This window comes from Cavia porcellus, unplaced genomic scaffold (genome assembly GCF_034190915.1).
Source record: "Cavia porcellus strain 051 isolate PalLab524CR breed Dunkin Hartley unplaced genomic scaffold, mCavPor4.1 scaffold_25, whole genome shotgun sequence".
NCBI classification, from domain to species: domain Eukaryota; kingdom Metazoa; phylum Chordata; class Mammalia; order Rodentia; family Caviidae; genus Cavia; species Cavia porcellus.
This window is the reverse complement of record NW_026947508.1, coordinates 424,608-435,087: the sequence shown is the minus strand read 5'-3', so window position 1 is coordinate 435,087 and position 10,480 is coordinate 424,608. Positions and strand designations below refer to the sequence as shown.

Sequence of the window (10,480 nt, the reverse complement as noted above, 5' to 3'; positions counted from 1 at the left end):
ACTGCATCCAGTCACAAGTCAAAAAAAGCTGCATGTGGATTTCCAAAAGAAATTCCTTTAATGGTAAGCTTGACCAACGCAGAGGAGGGAAGCATCCTAGCACTGACAACTTAAGAATATAAAGTCTAGCTAGAAGTCAGCTTCCATGATTGTCTCGGGTTTTTGTTTTGTTAGTTTTAATTTTGTTTGTTTTGAGATAGGGTCTCCCTGTTGTAGTCCAGGCTGGCCTTGAGCACATGGAGATCTCCTGCCTTTGCTTCCTGAGTACTGAAAACAGGCATGCAACCACCACGCCCGAAGTCTGACTTTTAATTTTTAAACAGTCTCGCTAAATTGTCCAAGCTGGGTTCAAACTATTATTTGTCTGTTTTGGGGACGAATTTTGCTATGCATCCCTGACTGGCATCGAAGTTGTGGCAATGCTGCCTTAGCCTCCCAAGTGTTGGAATTACAGGTATGCGAAACCATACTCGGTTTTGGGCTCAAATTTATGATCCTTCAGCTCAGCCTCCCACAGTGGACTGTGAAGCGAGTTGGGCAGTTACAAGTAGCTCAGGGTCTAACCTGTCCCACCGGGGCACACCTACCCTCCATCTTCTAGCATTACCCAAGCAGCATCTCGCACTGCTTCCTTGTCACCCTCCCATGGAGTCCCACTGCGACAGCTGAGAATACAGCTGCCGTTCCCGCGCAGCGGCGAAGGCTGTACTGCAGACGCTGGGTCGCCCAGACTGGGGAATGCGGTCTGTGTAGTGTGTTCACGCCCTTTCCCCAAGGTGCAAGTTTTGCACCTGTCTCTCCCGCTCTGTCCCCGGGACTCCACCTGCCGCCAAATGCTCCATAACGCCATCGAGTCTGATGTTTCCTGATCCCCATCATTCGCCCCCTTCCCTGAGAGCAGAGTTTGGAACCGAGAACCTGGAGTCTGGGCTCACAGCTGCATCGTGAGCCTGCAGCTGGTAGGGTTGAGGACTGACCATCTCGCGCTGATTCGAATCTACGCGGGCCAGGCACAGCCTTAGTCCCGAGACCGACCTTTTGGGAAACCCCAGAATTCCGAGGAGATGACCCCAAGACGCCGGCTTCAGCGTGTTCAAAGTCCCTGGAAGCGGACACACTTCCGGGCTAGGCCCGGCCGCGGAGACCTCTGAGTAACAGGCTGGCTCCTCCCGCCCCGGGTTCCGGCGACTGCGCTTGACGCAGCTCTGGCGGGCACGTCACTCAACCAGTAGCAATGAGGCACCGGTCGGATCCAGCCAATGGGACGTGTGGGGGGGGCATGAACGTCGCGAGGAGCCGCCCTGTGGAGAAAGGGCCCGAAAGGCGTCGGCGGCACAAAATGGCGGCGGCGGCGGCGGCGGCTCCCGGAGCCCCGGGGTCGGCAGTGCCCACGGCGGCGGCCGGCGCCCCCAGCTCGGGGGCCGCCACGCCTGGGTCGCAGGGGGTGCTGATCGGGGACAAACTGTATTCAGGGGTGCTCATCACCCTTGAGAACTGCCTGCTGCCCGACGACAAACTGCGCTTCACACCGTCCATGTCGAGCGGCCTGGACACCGACACCGAGACCGGCCTTCGCGTGGTGGGCTGCGAACTCATTCAGGCGGCCGGCATCCTGCTGCGCCTGCCGCAGGTGAGGACGGCCACGAGCTTCGGGGGAACGGCCGGCAGTGGTGCCCACTTTTTCCGCCCCCGGAGCTGGTTCCGACGCTGACCCCGTCCCGTCCCTTCCCCTCTCCCTCCGGTCACAAGCGGAGCCCTGAAGGCCCCGAGACGCAGAGATCTTGGGGAACGTGGGAAACATTGGTTTTCTCTTTTATTTATTTATTTATTTTGCCCTGGAAGAGCTTTAAGTTACTTGGTCTTAACTGTTTGCTCAGAAGTGATGGAAACTTCTCGGTCTCTAGGTGGCCATGGCTACGGGACAGGTGCTGTTCCAGCGGTTCTTTTATACGAAGTCTTTCGTGAAGCATTCCATGGAGGTAGGCACCCCCCTTCTGTCAGTGGGATGTGTGCTGGGAGGATCCTGGCCTGCTCTCCCTCTACTCCCATGCTACTTTGCATAGAAGCATTTGCTTCTCCACCTCCTCTTTGCTCCCAGATTCCCTTAAACTTCAGGAAGTCCTCAGGGTGGGAACACATCTGGCACAATGCTTACATTTTAGCATGTATCCATGGCTTGTGTGCACTTGGCTTCCAAAATAGAAGAAGCTCCAAGAAGAATCCGGGATGTCATCAATGTATTTCATCGCCTTCGACATCTGAGAGAGAAAAAGTAAGTCTCTATTAGAGCTCTCGTGGCACCTGCGGTGGTTTTATGTGACTAAGCTGAGAGGAGGAGGTTTTAACCTTGTGGATCCTTAGTAGTATATTCCTGTGTGCCCAGGGTGCCCCTAGATGGTGCAGGGGCCTCACTCAACTGGTCACTGGGCTGCGCCAGTCCTGGCATGGCTCTGCTTGTCTACTGCAGTTTGGTTTCTTCTAGGGTTCAGAGCTCCAGTGTAGGGATTCCCAGCACTGTCAACATCTAGTGTGGGAATTTCTTTTTTGAAATTGCCCTGTGGGCTACATGTCTTTCAGCATCCTTGGCTTGTACTTCCTTTGGAGTGACAGCCAGAAGCTTCTCCAATGCTGCCTCTAAAATGCGCAGTTCAGGGAACAGGACCGCAACTCAGTAGTATAGTGCTTGCCTATAATGCATGAGGTTCTGGATTCTATCCCCTGTGCTGTAGAAATGCAAGGAGAGAACCTCTTCTCTTTTAAATGCTGTTGTCTCTTCGTAGTGCCAGCTTCAGTTTAGCCAACCTCAGATTGAAAATGTTGGATACTGCATCTGTACTGAACATAAACAGATTTTGCTCCTTGTCATTATTCCCAGGGTGGTACAGTACAGTGACGACTTATTTGTCTCTCTGTGTTGCAAGTCTTCTAGAGAAGTCCAAAGGGTTACTTACACTGTTTTATATAAAGGACTTGAGTATCTTTGAGTTTTGCTATTAGGGGTGACTCTTGGCGCCAATTCCAAACAGATTCAAGGAGCAGCATTGTGCTGTCATGGTTCTCTAGTTTTCTACTGAAGCAGACTTCCTTTCTTAAGTTAAAGTGCACTTACCACTGGAGCAGCGAGAACCTGAGGCTCTATCCACCTAGCAGCTTGTTGGATGCAGAATGCTAATTGTCTAGATGAACATGGGCCGAGTTACTGAGAGTGTTAAAGAGGTTGTCATTTAAAAACAAAACAAAGCAAAACAAAAAAAAGAGGTTGTCATTTGGAGTCTGAGGACTCGTGATTTGCAGGTTAAAAGTAGTGAGTCTTGTACCTATGTTGAGATTAGGTTTTCACCACAAGGAATAAAAGCAAAACTTGAAAGACCTTGTGGTGTTCAACTCTCAAGCAGGCTATGTGCTTTGTCCTACAGGAAACCTGTGCCTCTGCTATTGGACCAAGATTATGTTAACTTAAAGAACCAAATCATCAAGGCAGAAAGACGCGTTCTAAAGGAGCTAGGCTTCTGTGTCCATGTGAAGCACCCTCACAAGGTGGGTTTGAGGCAGCTGCTTGGGACCCCACCCGCACCCCCCACCCCTTGTCCGCAGCAGCTCTCCACATTCTTCTGTCTGGAGGTCCCAAGGAAATCTGAGCACATTTCAGACTGGGCTGTCCTGTGTATGTCTGTGATCTCAGAAAAAGCCTTCACCCATTAGCCTACTATATTACCTGTCAATTTTTTTCTCCCAATACTGGTGATTGAATTTAGAACTTCTGAGTCACTGAGCTACTCTCCCAGCCTTTTAATTTCTGTTTTAATATCATGGTCTTGCCAGTTACCCAGGCTGACCTCAGATTTCCAGTTCTGTCTCAGTACCCTAACTCGCCAACAGTGCATCACTATGGGGTGTGCAGGAGCATTTTTTTAGAAAGAGATTTTGTTTTGTTTTGGTCTTTTTCCTTTTTATTGGTACCGGGAATCAAACTCACGACTGCCTGCTTGCAAGGCAGGCGCTTATGCCACTGAGCTAAATCCCCAGCCCCTAGAAAGAGTTTTGGAAATGACTGGTTGTGGTGATACAGTGTTGTAACCCCAGCTCTGAGCCAAGAGGATCACAAGTTCAAGGTCATCTTGGCCAATTTAGTGTGATTTTAAGTTAAGGTAAAAAATGAAAGAGGCCGGGGACTTAGCGCTCAAGTGCCTGCCTGGCAAGTGTGAGGTCATGAATTTGATTCCTGATACCCAAAAGTAAATACATACATATATACATACATACATACATAAATAAATGAGTAAGTCAAGGCTGGGGTTGTAGCTTGGGTTGAGCACTTGCCTAGGATGCATGTGTTTCTGGGTTGAAGAAAACAATTTTGGAAATGGAATCTTTTAAGTTTGTGCTTTCAAAAATAGCAGTGAACATGTAGAAATTGAATCTTTTAGTATACATTTTCTTTCTCAACAGCTAATTTTCCAGATTTCCTTAGTAATAACCTTACTTTCCTTTTGGGGGCTGGGAATACTGGGGAACTGAACCTAGGACTTCTCATTGAGCTACATCTGCAGACCTTTATTTTGTCTTTTATTTATTTATTTATTTATTTATTTATTTATTTTGGTCTTTTTGAGACAGGGTCTCTCTATGTAGTTCAGACTGGCCTTGAGCTCACTTTTTAGCCTAGGTTGGTCTCGAACTTGCAACAATCCTACTGCCTCAGCCTTCCAAGTACTGGGATTACAGGCGTAAGACCATGCTTGGCTCAGATCTTTGTTTTTGAAACAGGATCTTGCTAAGTTGTCCAGGCTGGGCTTGAACTTGAAGTGTTCCTGACTCAGCCTCTTGAGAGTGTTGGTATTACAAGTGTATGTCGCCATGCTCAGCTAGAAAATTTATTTTTAAAAGACATCTTTGGTCCTAACCTTTTTTTTTATTGGAGGTTTCTTTCTCATGCTTGTTTTAGTTTCTTTTTTTGTTTGTTTGTTTTAGTTTCTGACATTAATTCAAATTCTTGGTAAATTATCTGCGAAGATTTAAGTGCTTTTAGCATTGGCTAAAAGTAAGCTGGCTGCTGGGTGCATTGGTACTTAGGGCAGGCCAGTCGCACTGGTGGAAGAGACACAACGAGAATGAAAGCGGCCGTGGGAGAAACAAGGCCTTCTGTACCACAGGCCACAGCTTGGTCCTCTCACATGCACATTGCCTGCCTCTGAGAGCAGGTGGCAGATGCATCCACAAAGGCTTGCCCTCCAGCTGAACCACCTGCCGGACGTGACCAGGAGCCACTCCTGGGCTCTAGAATGAGGTTCTCTGCTGCGTGGACACCCACAAGATCTGAGTTCCTGCTCTCCAGGTTCTTGGTAATAACTGCCTGACCCATATCTTCCAGATAATCGTTATGTACCTTCAGGTGTTAGAGTGTGAGCGTAACCAACACCTGGTCCAGACTGCATGGTAAGTTGACCTTCCTTGTTTTATAAGTCCAGCAAGGGCAGTGCAGAAATTTGTTACTTGAGGCACTTGGGCAGTGGGTAGTTGGTCCCATGACTTGGTTGTGGGCTGGAGTTGTCCCAATGCCCAGTGATCTGCTGTGTAAATGTCTAGCAGCCTCCCAAAGTGACAGGCACTGGTGTGACGGTAGGTGGCCCATCCCTGTCCCTGGGTTTCCTGTGTCCACGTTGAGAAGAGCAGTGAATGGGCTTCCCTTTGGGGCTGTCAGTTGGGCACAGGGAAGTCGCAGGCCTCAGGTTGTGGGGAGGTGTCATATATCCAGGGAATTTGATCCTGTGGGGAAAAGTGCGCACAAAGTTTTCTGTAATTCTGGGCTGATTCTGACAGGCCCATGCTAGAAAGCAGCCAGGAGTGACAGTTTTATGTCTGGGGTGTCCTGTTCCCTTTTCCCCACAGAGATAAGTCTTTAGTGGTCGTATTGCTGACTGAATTGTCTGGTGCTATGATTCTTTCATCGAGAACCTGTTTTGACTTTTCTTTTCTGTACTCTTTCAATCAAAGGGTAGCCTCTGAGGGTAAGTGACTAAGACTTCTCCTCTGCTGTCCAAGCGCTTTGGTGCAGGGACAGCGGCCGTCTTCAGCCAATCCAGTGCAGGCTCTCCACCGAAGGCTGGCTCTAGACTGGTGGTATGCGTACGATAGCATAGTCATGGCCGACTGCTGCTTGTGGTTCTCTGACGATTGTGCTTCTTGTTAATCCTGTCGTGCTTTGGTAATTGTATCAATTAGAGCTGATTACTGTTTTGACTTGAATATTGTCCCTTAAAATTGCTGTACCTGTACCATAAAGATGCAGTACCTTTCTGTAGAAAACTCTATGGAAAGCCATAAGAACTGAAGTGAAAAATTGGCTGATGGATACTGAAGCCATTGGTACAAGGTTATTTCGTTATCACATTATTTCTTGAGGTCCTGTAGTTGCTCTTTTCAGCAGCTAAGTGGGACTCATTCCGGGAAAGGTGTGCATCTTTAAATTATTCTTTGGATACTTTTCAACATATTGTAATTTATTTCAAGTAGAGTAATAAGTTTAAATATATGTTCTGAAGGTTTCATTTGTTTTTAGAATTTAATGAATTAATACTATTACTTTTTAATACTGAATATTTTTATTACAAACACAAAGTTACTGATGGCTGTGTTTTATCAATTTGAGCTGTTCATCTGCAAAGTCATTCCTGGGACAAGTCGCTGCACTGCCACCATGCTGGCTCCCAGAGCCAGCTGCCTCTCGGGCACCTGTAGAGTTTATCGTGTAGAATGTCTGAGTGTGTCTTGAGTGTGACCTTCTCCAGGGTTGGGGGAACTGCACCCTGATTCAAGGGATACCATCCCATTGTTTGGGTGATTGGGCAGTAAGTGAACATATAACTTCTTCAGCTGTTTTCTAACAGAATTGCTTGTTTTTGCAATATTGACAAAGCTGGTATTTAGATTTAGATTTAGCCTATATACTTAGAGAAATATATCTGAAAGAAAATGTTTTAATTTTTTTAAAATTGCAGTTTTGTACTATCTTCTCAAATACGATAAAGTTTATAAATGTACTTATGTGATGAAACTTTAGTATCTTGTTGCTTTTGATTTTATGGATGTTCATTTTAAGACTCCTTGTTGAAATGGGACAGTTTGGAACGTTCTTTGATAAGCCTGAGAAGAGGACTCCTTGGGCATTGGCCTTCCACATGACAGTCCTTTGCACCTGAACTGCACTGAAGGGCACGTCCCTTTCCAAGTGGACTCCCTCATGGAAGCTGTGGCTCAGTCATCCAGAGAAGAACCAGGCCACAAGTGCACTCCACTGAAGAGGATCATGGGAGGACCGCTTATCTCGGCCGCAAGCTTCACACTCAGCCCGTTTATTTGAGTTTGCATGTTTCTCTGCACTATGGATTTTGAGCATTTAGATTTCTTTAACCAAGTACATTTTGACCACTAGCATTTTTCTTTTTGAGGCATTGTGCTTTGCATGATGGCAAGCCAAAGTTGAGGGAAAAGTAAAGTTAAAGTCGGTTCTCGTTCATAGCAACACGTATTGTCTGACATTCAGCCAACTTTGTTCCCCCAGTGATTTCTCTTTCTTATGTTTAGAAAAAGCAGCTAGAATCTCCTTACTTCCTGGGCTTCCTAGGACTGCTAGTGCTCAGCCCTAGCGGTAGAACACTTTAGAGTAGCAGTGGCCCGAGGGAACACAGTGGTGCTGGGCTGCCTGGACACTGCAGTTCTCTCTGTGCTTGGTTTCAGGAACTACATGAATGACAGCCTCCGCACAGATGTCTTCGTGCGGTTCCAGCCTGAGAGCATTGCCTGTGCCTGCATCTACCTCGCCGCCCGGACGCTGGAGGTCAGTGTGCCACTGCCCCAGCCCAGCCCAGCCCAGCGCAGCGCTCTAGCCTACAGCCTGCGTTGTCTCACTGAGAAGCAGGCTGCTTCTCAGAGTCCTGAGCCTTGGAGCCTTGTTTTTAAAGAGTATGTAACATGGTGCTGTTGTGTTCACAGATCCCTTTGCCTAATCGTCCCCATTGGTTTCTTTTGTTTGGAGCAACTGAAGAAGAAATTCAAGAAATTTGTTTAAAAATCCTGCAGCTTTATACACGGAAAAAGGTTCTTCTGCATTTTCACATAGCATATACATTTGTGTTCAGCCAGAAGCTCCTGGTTCTGAATAGCTGGGTTCTGGCCCTTTAGGTGGATCTGACGTACCTGGAGAGTGAGGTGGAGAAGAGAAAACATGCTCTGGAGGAGGCCAAGGCACAAGCCCGGGGCCTGCTGCCTGGGGCACCAGTGCTGGACAGCAGTGCTGGGTTCTCCCCTGCCCCCAGGCTGGGTGAGTGTGGTCTTATCCCAGAGCCTAGGGACCCACCTGACAGGCCACTGGTGGTCTTTGGAATGAGATAGGGCCTCTAAAGATTGTGTTTTTATATTTTCATTAACAAGGAGAAAGGCCAGGCGTAGTGGTGCACTCCTGTAATCCTAGAACTTGGGAGGCTGAGGCTGGAGGATCATTGCAAGTTCAAAACCAGCCTGGGTTACAAAGCTTAGGGCCAGCCTGAACTGCATAGTGTAATCCTGTTTCAAAAGGACAAAAAGAAAAAAAAAAGTAAAGATGGGTTTTCTCAAATACTTTTGTTGATAAGGGAGATGGGAGATGCTGGGCCACACTAAGACTGCGCAGTCTCGGGAAAACACCCTAGAGGAGGAGTCTCCCTGGGTCCTGTGGTGCCCATTAGGCTCTGAGTCAGGGCTGGAAGTTAAGATCAGCCTATGACCCCTCACCCCACAGAAGAGGCCTTATGTCCTCTGATTTTCTGATTTTGGTTTTGAACTTCATGTTTGCAGAGTCTCCCAAAGGAGGCAAAGGAAACAAGCCTTCCCCACTTCCTATGAAGAGTGCCAAGAGGAGAGCAGAGGGTGTGAAGAAAGCCAAAGCTGACAGCCCCGTGAATGGGTAGGATGCCTGCAGCTCCCAGGCAGCTGCCGGGTGGCTGCAGGCTCCAGGTCTGTGACTGCTCTTTCTTTTTGCAGTTTGCCAAGGGCACATGAGAGTGAGAGCCAGTGCCGGGAGCAGAGCTGCTCGAGGTCCCCATCAAGGTCCACATCTCCCAAGAGGAGGTGAGTGCCTAGGGCTCACCTGGGGACTTGGACTGGCAGGGTGGACGTTTCCCTAAGGGACAGTGGCTCTTACTCCGAGGTGGATTCTTGTTTCTCATACCCCTTATCAGTCCTGAGGGTGCCAGGCCCTGGCTGAGATGGGTAATTGCACCTGTGGTTCCAGGTGTGCCATCCTTCCTCACAGGAAAAGTGACAGCGGCTCTACATCCGGGGGGTCCAAATCGCAAAGCCGCTCACGCAGCCGAAGTGACTCGCCACCCAGACAGGCACACCGAGGTGCCCCCTACAAAGGCTCTGAGGTGAGGGGCTCCCGGAAGCCCAAGGATTGCAAGTATCCCACTCAGAAGCCACACACGTCTCGGAGCCGCAGCTCATCCCGCTCTCGAAGCCGGTCACGAGAGCGGGTGGATCATTCTGGAAAATACAAGAAGAAAAGTCATTACTATAGAGATCAGCGGCGGGAGCGCTCAAGGTCCTATGAGCGCGGTGGTCATCGCTATGAGCGGGACCACCCCGCACATAGCAGACATCGGCGGTGAAGGGGGCTTCAGAGACTGCTGGCCTCAAGCCCTTCCTGAGGGTACCTGGGGCTGCCTGTGGACCCTCCCCATGGGGTACCTTAGCCCCAGCAGTCCTGGCCCTGCTTGAGTCTTCAGAAATGATTTTTTTGACTCTGGAACTTGAGGTGAATTTGGAAAAGGAATTGAGGTGCCTTTTGGGCCAACATGGGGTGTGGTGCAGCTTCAGCCCCTCGAACAACTCGATGGAAAGTGCAGACCTGCATTCCTGTTGGTGTAGCTTGGTGCTATGGACAAGCTCTTTCCTCTTCCATGCTTAATTACGTTCAGTCAAGAAAGATGATTTTTAGCTGGGCATGGTAGCACATGCCTGTGATCCCAGCACTAGGGAGGCTGAGACAGGAGGATTGCTGTGAGTTTGAGGCCAGCCTGGGCCACAAAGTGAGTAGGCCAGCCTGAACTGCATAGCGAGACCCTGTCTCAAAAAGAAAAAAAAAAATACGATTTTTAGAACCTTTGCCTATATTAGGTTGTACTTATGTAAATATTTTGCAGTGTTTCACAATGAGAAATCAGCCTTAATAGTCCCTTATTCTCTATCCACATGTAGATAAACATGTTTAATACAAGTGAAAACTATATATATGAAAACTGAGAACTTGAATTCTGCCAGCTTAAAACTTGTATAGAGAATTCAGATTTTTAAAATGTGAAGGTATTTAGGTCTGTGTTGAAGTGGTATATTTTTATCTGTGCAACGCTGAGTGCGGGCCACCAGCTCCTAAAGAGGTTTCCTATATGCATTTTATGTGGTTGAATAAACACAGTTCTGCCTTCTCAGGACACTTGGGACACCA

At 48.3% G+C, this 10,480-nt stretch overlaps 1 protein-coding gene across 4 annotated transcripts; it reads left to right on the top strand.

The window, feature by feature from the left end:
- The first annotated feature begins 1,219 nt into the window (after positions 1–1,219).
- On the top strand, positions 1,220–10,480 carry Ccnl2 (cyclin L2). 4 transcript variants are annotated; one of them, XM_003461548.4, is made up of 11 exons: positions 1,220–1,630; positions 1,905–1,979; positions 2,163–2,272; positions 3,417–3,537; positions 5,372–5,436; positions 7,738–7,837; positions 7,993–8,097; positions 8,182–8,320; positions 8,833–8,941; positions 9,019–9,105; positions 9,290–10,480. In XM_003461548.4, the coding sequence occupies exons 1-11, from the start codon at positions 1,235–1,237 to the stop codon at positions 9,642–9,644; spliced, it is 1,662 nt and encodes a 553-aa protein (XP_003461596.1). In that variant the 5' UTR covers positions 1,220–1,234; the 3' UTR covers positions 9,645–10,480. The 4 variants fall into 4 exon arrangements, 3 of the variants coding, with proteins under 3 accessions (XP_003461596.1, XP_013008622.1, XP_013008630.1); XM_013153168.2 differs by having other exon boundaries at positions 9,269–10,480; XR_010042834.1 differs by lacking the exons at positions 7,993–8,097; positions 8,182–8,320; positions 8,833–8,941; positions 9,019–9,105; positions 9,290–10,480 and adding an exon at positions 5,995–6,120 and having other exon boundaries at positions 7,738–7,829.

Excerpts from the sequence above, each read along its gene's own strand:
- Ccnl2 (XM_013153168.2), top strand. The coding sequence starts at position 1,235 with ATGAGGCACCGGTCGGATCCAGCCAATGGGACGTGTGGGGGGGGCATG. Across the intron at positions 8,098-8,181 it reads AGCTTTATACACGGAAAAAG|GTGGATCTGACGTACCTGGA; the intron begins GTTCTTCTGCAT and ends CTGGCCCTTTAG. Across the intron at positions 8,942-9,018 it reads GCTGACAGCCCCGTGAATGG|TTTGCCAAGGGCACATGAGA; the intron begins GTAGGATGCCTG and ends TTCTTTTTGCAG.